The sequence below is a fragment of the Trichechus manatus genome, unplaced genomic scaffold (genome assembly GCF_000243295.1).
Source record: "Trichechus manatus latirostris isolate Lorelei unplaced genomic scaffold, TriManLat1.0 scaffold00180, whole genome shotgun sequence".
NCBI lineage: Eukaryota > Metazoa > Chordata > Mammalia > Sirenia > Trichechidae > Trichechus > Trichechus manatus.
The window spans coordinates 1,456,733-1,470,096 of record NW_004444116.1 but is presented as its reverse complement, the minus strand read 5'-3'; the positions used below and the strand labels follow the sequence as shown (position 1 = coordinate 1,470,096).

The 13,364-nt window shown below is 41.8% G+C and overlaps 1 protein-coding gene across 1 annotated transcript; it reads left to right on the top strand.

Moving 5' to 3' along the window:
* The first annotated feature begins 9,087 nt into the window (after window positions 1–9,087).
* Window positions 9,088–13,124, top strand: ZSCAN31 (zinc finger and SCAN domain containing 31). Its single transcript, XM_004387079.2, is given in 6 exon segments — window positions 9,088–9,144; window positions 9,147–9,470; window positions 9,473–9,498; window positions 10,290–10,440; window positions 10,895–11,324; window positions 11,326–13,124. Coding segments are annotated over 6 exon segments (1,299 nt in total). The 5' UTR covers window positions 9,088–9,125; the 3' UTR covers window positions 11,675–13,124.
* Window positions 13,125–13,364: the final 240 nt, after the last annotated feature.

Below are 13,364 nucleotides of genomic sequence, written 5' to 3'. Positions count from 1 at the left end.
AATGCCTTTGCATAGTCAATAAAACACAGGTAAACATCTTTCTGGTATTCTCTGCTTTCAGCCAGGATCCATCTGACATCAGCAATGATATCCCTCCTTTCACAGCCTCTTCGGTACCCATCTTGAATTTCAGGCAGTTTCCTGTCCATGTACTGCTGCAACCGTTTTTGAATTATCTTCAGCAAAATTTTACTTGCATGTGATATTAATGATATTGTTTGATAATTTCCACATTCCCTTGGATCACCTTTCCTTGGAATGGGTATGTATATGGATCTCTTACAGTTGGTTGGCCAAGTAGCTGTTTTCCAATTTTCTTGGCATAGATGAGTGATTGCTTCCAGCACTGCATCCGTTTGTTGAAACATCTCAATTGGTATCCCGTTAATTCCTGAAGCCTTGTTTTTTGCTAATGCCTTCAGTGCAGCTTGGACTTCTTCCCTCAGTACCATCGATTCTTGATCATATGCTACCTCCTGAAATGGCTGAACATTGACCAATTCTTTTTGGTTCAGTGATTCTGTGCATTCCTTCCATCTTCTTTTGATACTTCCTGCGCCATTCAATTTTTTTACCCCTAGAATCCTTTAATATTGCAACTTGTGGCTTGAATTTTTTCTTCAGTTCTTTCAGTTTGAGAAATGCCAAGCGTGTTCTCTTTTTGTTTTCTAACTCCAGGTCTTTTCACATTTCATAATACCTTACTTTGTCTTCTTGAGCTGAACTTTGAAATCTTCTGTTCAGCTTTTATTTCATCATTTCTTCCTTTCTATTTAGCTACTCTACATTTGAGAGTAAGTTTCAGAGTCTTTTCTGACACTTATTTTCGTGTTTTCTTTCTTTTCTGTCTTTTTAATGACCTTTTGCTCTCTTCATGGATGATGTCCTTGATGTCATCCCACAACTTGTCTGGTCTGCTGTCATTACTATTGAATGCATCAAATCTATTCTTGAGATGGTCTCTAAATTCAGGTGGGATATACTCAAAGGCCATACTTTTGACTCTTGTGGACTTATTTTAATTTTCTTCCATTTCAATTTGAACTTCTATTTGAGCAATTGATGGTCTGTTCCACAGTCAGTCCTGGTTTTCTTCTGACTGATGATAGAGCTTCTCCATTGTCTCTTTCCACAGATGTAGTCGATTTGACTCCTGTGTATTCCATCCAGCAAGGTCCACATATATAGTCACCATTTATGTTGTTGAAAAAAGGTATTTGCAATGAGTAAGTTGGTGGTCTTGCAAAATTCGACCATGTGATCTCCCAGACAACTGGACACCTAAAATCTTCACTTATGTGTCTAGTACCTGAATCCATTTGGTATATATTTCACCCTCTGGAACACATGTATCTTATCAAAGTCTCCAACATATTATCAAGATTTGCTCATGTGTTCTGAATAGCATATCATCAATAATGTGAACCAATATATCCTTAGGATTGTGCAGATAGTCCAGATCTCTTCTAACTATAATATGATTAAGGTCAGGAGAGCTAAGATAGCCCCTAGGAAACAACCAGAAATGTAAACTTTTGTCCATCTCATGCAAATATGAACTGCTTCTATTCCTCCTTTCTGAGAGGCACAGAAAAGAATGCATTTATCAGATCAATGACTGTATATTTTGTACCGAGGTCATATTAATAATATGCTCTAGAAAATATACCATATGTGGCATTGTAGCTGCATCTGGGTCTACTACTTGGTTGAGTTTCCAGTAAACTGACATTCTCCAAGATCTGCCTGACTTTTGTAGGGGCCAGACTGGCGAATTAAAAGGGAGAGAAGATGAGAACCACCATCCTTGCATTCTTCTTATTTTTAAGGGTGGCATTAACCTCTTAATTTAAAAAAAAAAAAGCAAAAATTTTTTTTTTTAATTTACTATGTTGGCTGGTGCAGGTGTGGCAGTTTCAGAAGGTGTCACTTGGCTTTTCCCCTATGATAGCTCTTACCCTCCAGCCCAAAGAATCAATGTGGGATTACTCCAACTCTCAAGTGTATCCATAGATGAGGGAAATGACCAATGAATGCAGGGGGTGTCTGTGAACCCAATATGAGTCAACATCATTTCTTATCTGGCCCCATATGCCCGCACTCTAGCAAGGAGCCATGATGACACTTTGGGTACCTTGGTATAATGTCCACTCAGACTTTGTGTCAAACAGTTCCAGAAACGTTTGGGCATCCCCCCTTTCCCCGGTGTACATCTAACCAAGTAAATGTCCTGGACTGCAGTCTCTTTGTGGAAGGCTAGGGGAAATCATTACTATATACATTTGGTTTAGCATTACAAGGTCTTTCCTCCCGGGAGTGTAAGAAACAAAAAATGAATGGTGTGTGAGAAACAAAAGCAATAATCAATAAAATCAACAGAAATTGTCCTGACATAAAGAAGAAAATTATAATAAAACAATTTTAGACTATAGAAAAGCAGTAATTCATTAAAAGGAAAAGCTAATTTTGAATAGAGTAATGAATAGGTTCTTAGAGTTTGACAACCTAATTATTAAGAGGAGTGAAACACAGGAACACATGGAAAAGAGATTTAGATTTCTTGTACATATTACATAAAATACTGACATTGACAAATAAGACATAATATGCTATATAATGAGGACATCAAAGACAAACTAGTTATAGGGTTGTCAATATAATGAAACGTCTTGAAATCTTGTAGCACATAATTAAAAGAAATTTGACAGTGTTTACCCAAATTTGACAGTAACTCTAAAAATACACAAGATCTTTTCAGTAACAAATTGCAAAGCTGAAAGTATCAACAATTTAAAAATGTTTGTGGCCAGCCATGCTAGAGGAAAGACTGTATTTTTTCCAGAAAAATTAAAATTATAAATTATCATATAAAGAAGCAGTCCAAGAATATAAAGCCAAAAAATTAGGAAAATATTATCATAGCAGTACGTCAGGCAGTTCATTAATAAAAATATTTATTTTATTACATTTATGATTTTTATGCTTGTAGTATTTGTAAGACTTTAAAATTTGTAAAGTGATATGATTTCTCCATTCTAAATATCTATTTTCATACATGTGTTTGCATTTGTAACTCTGAATCCTTTTAAAAAAAAAAAAGCTGTTGCTGTAGAGTCGATTTCAAAACACCATGTATGCAGAGTAAAACTGCACTCCATAGGGTTTTCAAGGCTGTGATCTTTCAGAAGCCGATCGCCGGGCCTTTCTTCCAAGGTGCCATTGGGTGGGTTCAAACTGCCAACCTTTCAGTTAGCAGTTGAGTGCTTAACCTATTGCGCCAACCAGGGACTCCTTTTTCTTAAAAAGGGCCCTCCAAATCGTCTAAGTTGGATCTTCCACTGTATTTCTCTTTGCATTATAAGCTTCTTGAGGGGCCTTGTCTTCATTATTATCTCCAGCTCCTACAGCAAACCCTTAGCACAAAGAATGCATTCAATGAGAATTTATTAAGTGAAGGTATGAATGAATAAATAAACCACCAACAATTGAGCCTCTTAGCATGCATTATCTGTCCCCTTTCCTGCATTCCTATGCTACTGCTTGATTCAAACCCTCTCTATCTCTACCCTGGATTCTTGCAATAGTCTCCTAACTGGTCTCCCTTCCTGTGGTCTTACTTCATTCCAGCCCATCCTCCATGCTGCTGCCACAATGACATTTCTAGATGCAAATCTTATCATATTGCCCAAATTCCTTACCTAGGGAATCTAGCAACACTATGAGCTGGTGCCCACCCTACCGCCGCACACCCCATCCTACTTTCAGCCATATTGATCTGCCCAATTCTGTGAGTGTTCCAAAAGCATCTCACCCCATCCTGCTTTTGTACATTAGATTCCATTTCCCACAAATTCCCTTTTCCTTCCCTATGGCTGCTAATCAAAAAGGTTGGCAATTCAAATCCACTAGGCGCCGGTTGGAAACTCTGAGGCAGTTCTACTCTGTCCTATACTGTCGCTATGAGTTGGAATCGATTCGACGGCAATGGGTTTTGCGTTTTCTTCCTGTATACCACCAAACTCCTACTCCTTCGTATTTTGCTCCTTAGGAGTTTTCCTCTTTTCTGCCACTAATTCTGCCTAATAAACCCGTTGCCAAAGATTCTGACTCATTGTGACCCTACAGGACAGAGTAGAACTGCCCTGTAAGGTTTCCCAGACTGTAATCTTTACAGAAGCTGACTCCCACATCTTTCTTCCGACGGGAGGTTGGTGGGTTCGAACTGCCAACCTTTCCGTTAGCAGCTGAGCGCTTATTTACCATGTTCCACACACTACCCTAATCTATTTACAAATATTAACTTTATTTCCTTTCATTTCACAGGCGAGTCAGTCTTATGTAATCACTCGGTTGCATGTCCACGTCTCCGTCTAGACTCTAGAGATTCCAGAAGACAGAGATTGAAGATTAAAGCACAAATTTAATATTCTTGCCTCCATCAGAACCATCTTCCCTTTGTGGTACCAAGGAACCGGACAGACTCAGGAAAGAATGGGTGGTAAGAATTAGAACTGGAGAACTAGGAAGTCCATTCCAGCCCTAACCGTTTGTGTTAGGAGGACCATCTGACTCTCAGATGCCTGGAGCTGCTCCGCACAGAAATTCCTGCTGGGATTTCTCCCTCTCGCACCTAGTCGGGCTAGCATTTCGGGTCCCGACTTTGCGTAACATACATAGTCACCAAGACGCAACAACCTCCAGAGTTCCTAGAGAGTCTAAGAAAGCGCGTAGAGGGGTGAATTGCTCGGCTTCCGCAACTCAGCTCAAAACAGCTGACGCACTTCCGGGCTTTGTGGTTTCTTGGTTGTCCGGGTATTGCTACTCCACCACCGGATCTGGGGCATCCTCTGAAGGTGAGTCTCTGGCCTTTCGTCCGGACCCGCAGGGCTCCCGGGAAATTTAAGGTCCGTGCCTTTAGGCAGACGGGGAATACACGTCTGCGCAGCCGCGGCTCCCGGATGCTTTCGCCCAGCACCTTCACGCGCTAGCAACCCCAGTTAAGGAGCGGAAGGAAGTCTCGTGCACACCCCTGCTGGCGTCGTAGCCTACGACTCTCCTATGACTCGTAGGAGAGACCCCCGGAGGGGCAGGGCTTTGTAGCCGGACAGAAGGTGGGGAGGTGGAGGAGGGATGTCCGGCTGCGGTTCCCGCTCCATTTCAAAGGTCATCTACCGTCTAGGGTCGAGGCTACCTTCTGGATGATTTAGAGGCAGTTTGGCGTAGTCTCTTCTTTGTCATTAAAAACAACCTTTTTGTACCTTGGAAACCTTCAAAACACGGGAAACGAAGGAGAATAGTATAACGAACCCCCATATACCCATCACTTTCTTTAACAATTGTTAGTGTTAAAAAATAACAGTTTATTCAAAGATTTGCAAATTGGCAAGAGCAAAATGAACGTTCAAAATGGTGGTCAGACGAGGGAGCATAAGCGTAGGTCTTTTATATGTAGTTTTGCAGAACTTTGTAAGAGTTGGGAATAGTGGGAGGAGGTATATTTGATTGGTTGACATTCAACGCGCTTTGGTAAAACTTACTTATCAAGAATTTCTATTGGCAGGAGTATTCAATCTTAGCCAGTTTACTGCGTTGCAGAGCTGGTTCCTTCTGTGTCCTGCAAGTTCTGGGTAGGCCACCTCAGAATGTTGCAGAACAGGTTGTCTCAGTCAAAAATGTGTTCATGGGTCAGATACTCTAAAAAGCAGAAGCAGGGGCCTAGGACAAAATGCAGTCAAATTCAGGCCTGTGTCAGCCATTTTAGTTATGTCAAGTGCTGAGCCCTGGTTGAGCAGTGGTTAAGAACTACAGGCGAGATACGGCCACTAACCAAAAGGATGGCAGTTCGAATCCACCAGGCGCTTCTTGGAAACTATGGGGCAGTTCTACTTTGTCTTATTGGGTCGCTATAGGGTCACTATACAATGGTTGTTTTTTTGGTATTTCATATTAGCATAATGCAGTTTTTGTAGCATTTCTTTTAAGTATTTTAAAATAAATTACAAACATGACTTGTCAACCCTAAATAGTCCCATCCACAGCTCTAAAAGGCATAGCCACAATATCCTTAGCACCCCCAATTAAATGTAGGATCATCCCTAATATCTTCTAACACCTAGTTCATATTCAGATTTCCCTCAGCTGCCCCACAGATGTCTTTTGCTGTTGGTTTGTCAATCAAGGACCATTATTGTATGTGGTTAAATCTCTTTTAATCTATAACAGCCCCATCCTCCCCCTGCTGTCCACTTATCTCATTGCCTTGTTGAAAAGGAGACCCCACCACTCCTGTAGAGTACCCCATTTCTATTTCCTCCCCATTGCAATTAGTTATACTCTGGGATTTATTTTACAACACATGTGGTTTGTGATTTTCGTTATCGTGTTGGTGTTGCTAAATATGTTGAAGCTAGTGAGAACATATACTTTTATTCTCTTTCTGCCATGTTTTCAGTTCAATAACGGAAGATGGGGACACAGCAAACCATGTAGTTTCACTCTTATCATGTGTGTGCGGCCTGACATATAATAGGTACTTAGTAAATATTTGTGAAATGAATTCCTTTGTGGGTTTCAGGTAATGTGTGGAAACTGAATATGGAATTTTGGATGAGTGCTCCTACTTTTTCCAGCAGTACCTATTTTTATGCAAATAACCTGCACCTTAAATGGTTGCAACCGCTCCCACCTCCACAGGATTTTTTGTAAGAGTGCTATGCTAATTTTTTTTTTTTTTTACAGCAACATGTTTAAAAAACAATGGTGTAGCTGCGCTTAGCAAAATACCTGGGGGGTGGGGGGGGGCTGTGGAAGGGAGCGGTTGGCAAACAAATGTAGAAGGCAAGCGTTATTTGCATTAAAATGCAGTATGCCTTGTGCTATTGTTGTTAGGTGACTTACAGTTGGTTCCTACTCATAGCGACCCTATATACAACAGAACAGAAAGAAACACTGCCCAGTCCTGTGCCACCTCACAATCAATGCCTATGTTTGAGCCCATTGTTGCAGCCACTGTGTCAATCCATCTCGTTGAGGGTCCTCTTTTTTGCTGACTGTCTACCAAGCATGATGTCCTTTTCCAGGGACTGCTCCCTCCTGATAACATGTCCAAAGTATGTGAGACAAAGTCCTGCCATCCTTGCTTCTAATGAGCATTCTGGCTGTACCTCTTCCAAGACAGACCTGTTGGTTCTTATGGCAGTCCATGGTATATTCAGTATTCTTTTCCAACACCATAATTCAAAGGCAGCAGTTCTTCTCCGGTCTTCCTTTTCATTCCCCAGCTTTCCCGTGCATATGAGACGATTGAAAATAACCATGGCTTGGGTCAGGTTGACCTTAATCCTCAAGGTGACATCTTTGCTTTTTAACACTTTAAAGAGGTCTTTTGCAGCATGTTTGCCCAATGTGATGTGTTATTTGATTTCTTGACTGCTGCTTCCATGGGCATTGATTATGGATCCAAGTAGAATGAAATTCTTGACAACTTCAGTCTTTTCTCCATTTATCATGATGTTGCTTATTGGTCTAGTTGTGAGGATTTTTGTTTTCTTTATGTTGAGGTATAATCCATACTGAAGACTGTAGTCTTTGATCTTCATCAGTAGGTGCTTCATGTCGTCTTCACTTTCAGCAAGCAAGGCTGTGTCATCTGCGTATCGCAGGTTGTTTATGAGTCTTCCACCAGTCCTGATGCTGCATTCTTCTTCATATAGTCCAGCTTCTCAGATTATTTGCTCAGCATACAGATTGAATAAGTATGGTGAAAGGATATAACCCTGACGCACACCTTTCCTGATTTTAAACCACACAGTATCTGCTTGTTCTGTTCAAAGGCATACTTTGTGCATACCTCCAAAATTATGGCATTTATTTCATAGTATTGTATCTCCATGAACTATAAGCTTCTGTGTATTCCCAGCTCTTAGCATAACTTCATAAATATCTGTCTAATAGTTGAAATGCTTTTACAAACAAGTTCAACTGTTTCTCCTTTAAGTTGGATATATTTTTCAAAGTTAAATTAATTTTAAAAATACAGTAACTATTTATTTTCTTGGAATAACTACTTTATTTCAAATGGTATAGAGAAAGTACAGAAAAGTTTTCAGTGAAAAGTAAATATTCCTTCCTCTTCTCCCCCCCCACCCCCAGTTACCTAATTCCCCTCCCTAGTGGCTACTCCTCTGTATTAGTTATCCATTACCATAATAATGCTGTGTAACAAACAACCACAAAACTTTGGTGGTATACAACAAACCAAAAAAAAAAAAAAAGACCCATTGCCGTCTAGTGGATTCTGACCCATAGCGACCCTATAGGACAGGGTAGAACTGCCCCATAGGGTTTCCAAGGAGCAGTTGATGGATTCGAGCTGCCAACCTTCTGGTTAACAGCTGAGTTCTTAACCACTATGCCACCAGGGCTCCAACAATATACAACAATAAACATTTATTTAGCACACAAATCTATGGAGTTCAGCTGAAGTGGGGTGGGCAGGGCTTGCTTATACATCTGCGGTAAACTATGGGTCAGCCAAGCAACTCTGCTGGACTCACTCACATGTCTGGGGGTTAGCTGGCTGTTAGCTACTCTGGATGGTCTCATCTGCTCCACTGAGGTAATTTGGCTCTGTTCCATATTTCTCAATCACCTGAAGGCTAGTCTGGACATATTCTTCTCCTGGCAATTACCTGGCAATTGCAGAGGGCCAGACCAGTCACACAAGTACCTTTCAAGTCTCAGCTTGCATCACATTTGTTAATATCACATTGGCTAAATCAAGTCACATTGTTGAACCCAGAGTCAGAGTGGGAAAGCACTGCAGAGTACATGGCTACAGGGAGGGGTGAAGAATTGGGCCATTGATGTACTCTGCCACACCATTTTTCCAGTTTCTAAACATATATAAGTAAATACCTACGAGTACTTTAAGGAAAAAAAAAAATGATAGCATACTATTCATATTTCTAATACTTTGTTCCCTCGCCCTTTATTATTTATTTCTGTTAATACATGATTTCTTATCATCAGGTGTATCCTCCTGAAGAAGATGAAATCGGAATCTTAAGCCATAGTTACCCCTTCACCTCAAGCTGGAGGAGCCTTCTGAATTATTTAATCCCAGAATGGCTTCAACAGAGGAACAGGATTTAAGATTGTGAAGGTGGAGGAAGACCCTATCTGGGATGAAGAAACGTACCTTCAAAAGAACAGTTTTTCTGGCCAAGAGGCTTCCCACCAACTTTTTAGGCAGTTTTGTTACCAAGAGACTCCTGGTCCCCGAGAAGCACTGAGCCAGCTTCGGGAGCTCTGTCGTCAGTGGCTAAGGCCAGAGACCCACACCAAGGAGATCCTGGAGTTGCTGGTTCTGGAGCAATTCCTGACCATCCTGCCTGAGGAGCTACAGGCCTGGATGCAGGAGCACCATCCAGAGAATGGGGAGGAGGCAGTGGCTGTGGTCGAAGATCTGAGTGAGAGCTCAGTGAGCCAGGGAAACAGGTGAGCGGAGGCAAATGGGATCCGAGACGTCAAATACTAAATTAAGGGTGAAGTTTGGTGATACAGGTTGGTTGGTTAAGCCACATGTATTAACTATTACCCCCAAACCTTAATGGCTTAAAACAACAAACATTATCTTAAACAGTTTCTGTGAGTTTGGAATTTGGGAGTTACTTAGCGGGGTCTCTCGTGAGGTTATAGTGAAGATACCAGCCAAAACTACAGTCATCTGAAGATCTGACTGGGCCTGCTGCATCCACTGCCAAGATGGGTCACCTATGTGGTGGTTGGTGGGGGGCCTCACTTCCTTTGTGGCTGTTGGAAAGATGTCTTAGTTCTTTGTTATGTAAGTCTGTCTGAAGGGCTGCTGGAGTGTCTTCATGGCATGCCAGTTGGCTTCTCCCAAAATGATTGCAAGAGAGAAAACAAGATGGAGCCACAATGCTTTTTTATTCTCAGAAGTTATATACTATTACTTCTGCCACACAATCTATTAGCATAAGTGAGTCAGTAAGTACAGCCCATACTCAAAGAGCAGGAAATTGGGCTCCACCTTTCGAAGAGAGGAGTATCAAAGAATTTGTGGACATATTTTAAACCATGACACCATGTTTGGCCACTCTTGCTCTGCCTCTTCTGCTCTTGAGTATGGAATGAAACTCTGGTCCTTCTACTGTGCCATCTCTCTAAAGTATGTTTCATGTGGTTCCATATGATCTCTTTCATTGAGTGTTAGCTTAGACACCTGTAGTCCTTCTCTTATGAACCCAAATATACCTACCTGCTTCCAGGCCCCAGATCATGAACATGGACATTCTGAAGTGCTGTCAGAGGATGTGATGCATCTGAAGGCCAAGCAGGAGTCAACAGTCATATAGTTTCAGTCCATCATGACCCAGCTCAAATGTGACTCTTTCAGGCCCCACCAATTTCGAGAACAAGGTAAGAACTATGACAGGTCCATTCAAGGGATCTCTGATGGTTCTCTATAGAGGCCAAACTGCCTTGGTTGGAATTTACGCACTGCTACTTACTATTTCTGTGACATTGGACAGGTCATTTAACCGCCCTGTGCCGTCAGTTTACACACCTGTAAAATGGGGATAATCATAGTGCTTCAGTTATAGAGTCATGTAAAACACTAAAAACATTCCTGGTTTGTAGTAAATGCTCTATAATACCAGCTTGTGTACGTCCTATGGGTGCTTCACCTTCTCTGGATGATCCTCTCCAGCCATTTCAGCAGTCCTGATGATTCCTTACTCTGCTAGTTTTAATATCCCTGTTTAATTACTCCTTACATTACACTGCCATTCCTAGAATGTGTGTGTTTGATGTGGTTGTTTTCTTTCATAAAGAAAAGAGATGACACTGCTTTGTTCATTTATTATTCCAGATGGTGAAAGTATACCCGAAAATCAGGAGTTGGCACCAAAGCAAGAAATCTTAAAAGAAATAGAATATTTTGGGGATCTATCTAGCAGACTTCAAAGAGATGTTCCTCTGGATTCTAAGTACAGAAAAACTGGCAGACATGAGAGCAAGGTAGAAAAGCAGCAGGGACACTCTAGTGGAGAGAGACATCACAGGTGCAATGAATGTGGGAAAAGCTTCACTCAGAGTTCAGTCCTTATTCAGCACTAGAGAATCCACACTGGAGAGAAGTCATATGAATGTGAAGAGTGTGGGAAGGCCTTCAGCCAGAGGTCAGGCCTCAATGAGCATCAGCGGAGCCACACTGGAGAGAAACCCTATCACTGTAAGGAGTGTGGGAAAGCCTTCAGTGCCAGCAGTGGCCTCATTCGACACAGAAGAATCCACACGGGAAAAACCATATGAATGTGAAGAGTGTGGAAAAGCCTTCTGCCTTAGCTCATACCTTGTATAGCATCAAAGGATACACACTGGACAGAAGCACTATCAGTGTAACAAGTGTGGCAAAGCCTTCAGTCAGAATGCAGGGCTCTTTCAGCATCTTCGAATTCACACTGGTGAGAAACCCTATCAGTGCAGTCAGTGCAGTAAGAAATTTAGTAGGCGAACACTCCTTATGAAACATTAGAGAAGTCACACTGGAGAGAGACCATATGAGTGTGATGAGTGTGGGAAAGCCTTCAGCAATCATTGCAACCTTATTAGGCATTTTAGGATCCATACTGTTGCTGAACTGAACTGAGTCCATTGACTCCCTGACCATCTTGGAGAGTAAGATTTTCAAGTGGCTAATTCTGCTTGCACCAAATTTAATTTGCTTTGGAATGAGTAACTTGACTGCAAACCAGGTGCTGGAGTCTACTGGGTGGATGACTGTGTGTGTGGGACGTTGCTGAGCATCCTCCCAGTCCCTATCCCTTGGTTCTTTTCAAATGATTTTCCTTAAAGGGACAAAGTCCTACATGGAAATAAATTGGTATGGAGGGGCTGTTCTTGAGTAATACCACCCTCAGGGAGCTTACATTTTAGTGGCAGGGGTGGAGGGAGACAGAAAATAAATGTGTAATATATCAGATGCTAATAATTTCTGATAAAAAAGCAGAGTGAGAGAGATAGAATGTACCAGGGTGGAGGTGGAGGGAGTTACTATTTTATGTAGGAAGACCAAGAAACCTGAAGGAAGAGAGGGAGTCATACAGATGTTTGAGTGAAGAACGTTCCCCCAGGCAGAGGGATCAACAAGTACACAGGCTGAGGTGGGAATGTTCTGGCTGTTTGAAGAATAGCACAGAGTCCATTATGGCTGGAGCAAAGTAAGTGAAGTGAAGAAAGGCAGAAAATAAAAGGGCAATATGAAGGAGTTTCATTGGTGGCACAGTGGTTAAGAGCTCGGCTGCTAATCTAAAGGTCAGCAGTTCCAACCCACCAGCTGCTTCTTGGAAGCCCTTTGGGGCAGTTCTACTGTCACTATGAGTCAGAATTGACGGCAATGGGTGTGTGTGTGTGTATGAAAGAGTCAGATTATGTAGAGCCACTTTAGGATCCTACCAGCAAATACAAGAGCTTTAGCTTTTACTCTGACATAAGAAGCCATTGAAGGGTTTTGATCAGAGAAATAATCTGGCTTATATTTTAAAGGATCACTCTAGGTGCTGTAATGACAACAGACTGTAGGGGAAGATGGAGGAGTGGAGAAAGCAGGGAGTCTGGATAGATTATTGCAATAATCCAGGTAAGAAATGATGGTGGTTTGAAACAGAAGAACAGTGGTAGATGAAAGAAAAGTGTGTAAATTCTGCATATCCCTTGAATATGAGAGCACATGTTTGCACATGTGTTGGATATGAGTGTGAACAAAAGAAAGATGAATCCAAGGCTTTTAGTTTAATCAACTATCTTAGGCTGGGTTCTGTAGAGAAGCAAATCCAGTAAAAGGTATAAATATATAGAGAGATTTATAGCAAGGAAATGGCTCATGCAGTTGTAGAGGCTGGAACGTCCCAAGTACGTGGGTCAGGATAGTCTTCTGATTCACGCAGCCGCAGGGGCTAGCAAACTGAAGATTGGCAGACAAAAAGGCAGGTAAGCTGCTAGCTCAAGTCCCAAGAACCGGAGGTCTGATGAACAGGAGCCAGCTGCAGGATCTAGAGCGAACTAAAGCTCAGTCTTGCCAGAAAGTCCACTTATATATTTGATGCAGACCACACCCCCAAGGAAACTCCCTTTCAACTGATTGGCTACTCACAGCAGATCCCATCCTGGAGGTGATCACATCATACAACTGCCAAATTACATCATAACTGCCAAGCCACTGGCAATCTTGGCCCAGCCAAGTTGACACATAACCATAATGATCACAGCGACTAAGAATGAAGCTGAAATGGGAAGTCTGGGGGGGAAGGAGGTTTGGGGGTGAGATCAGGAAAATTTGG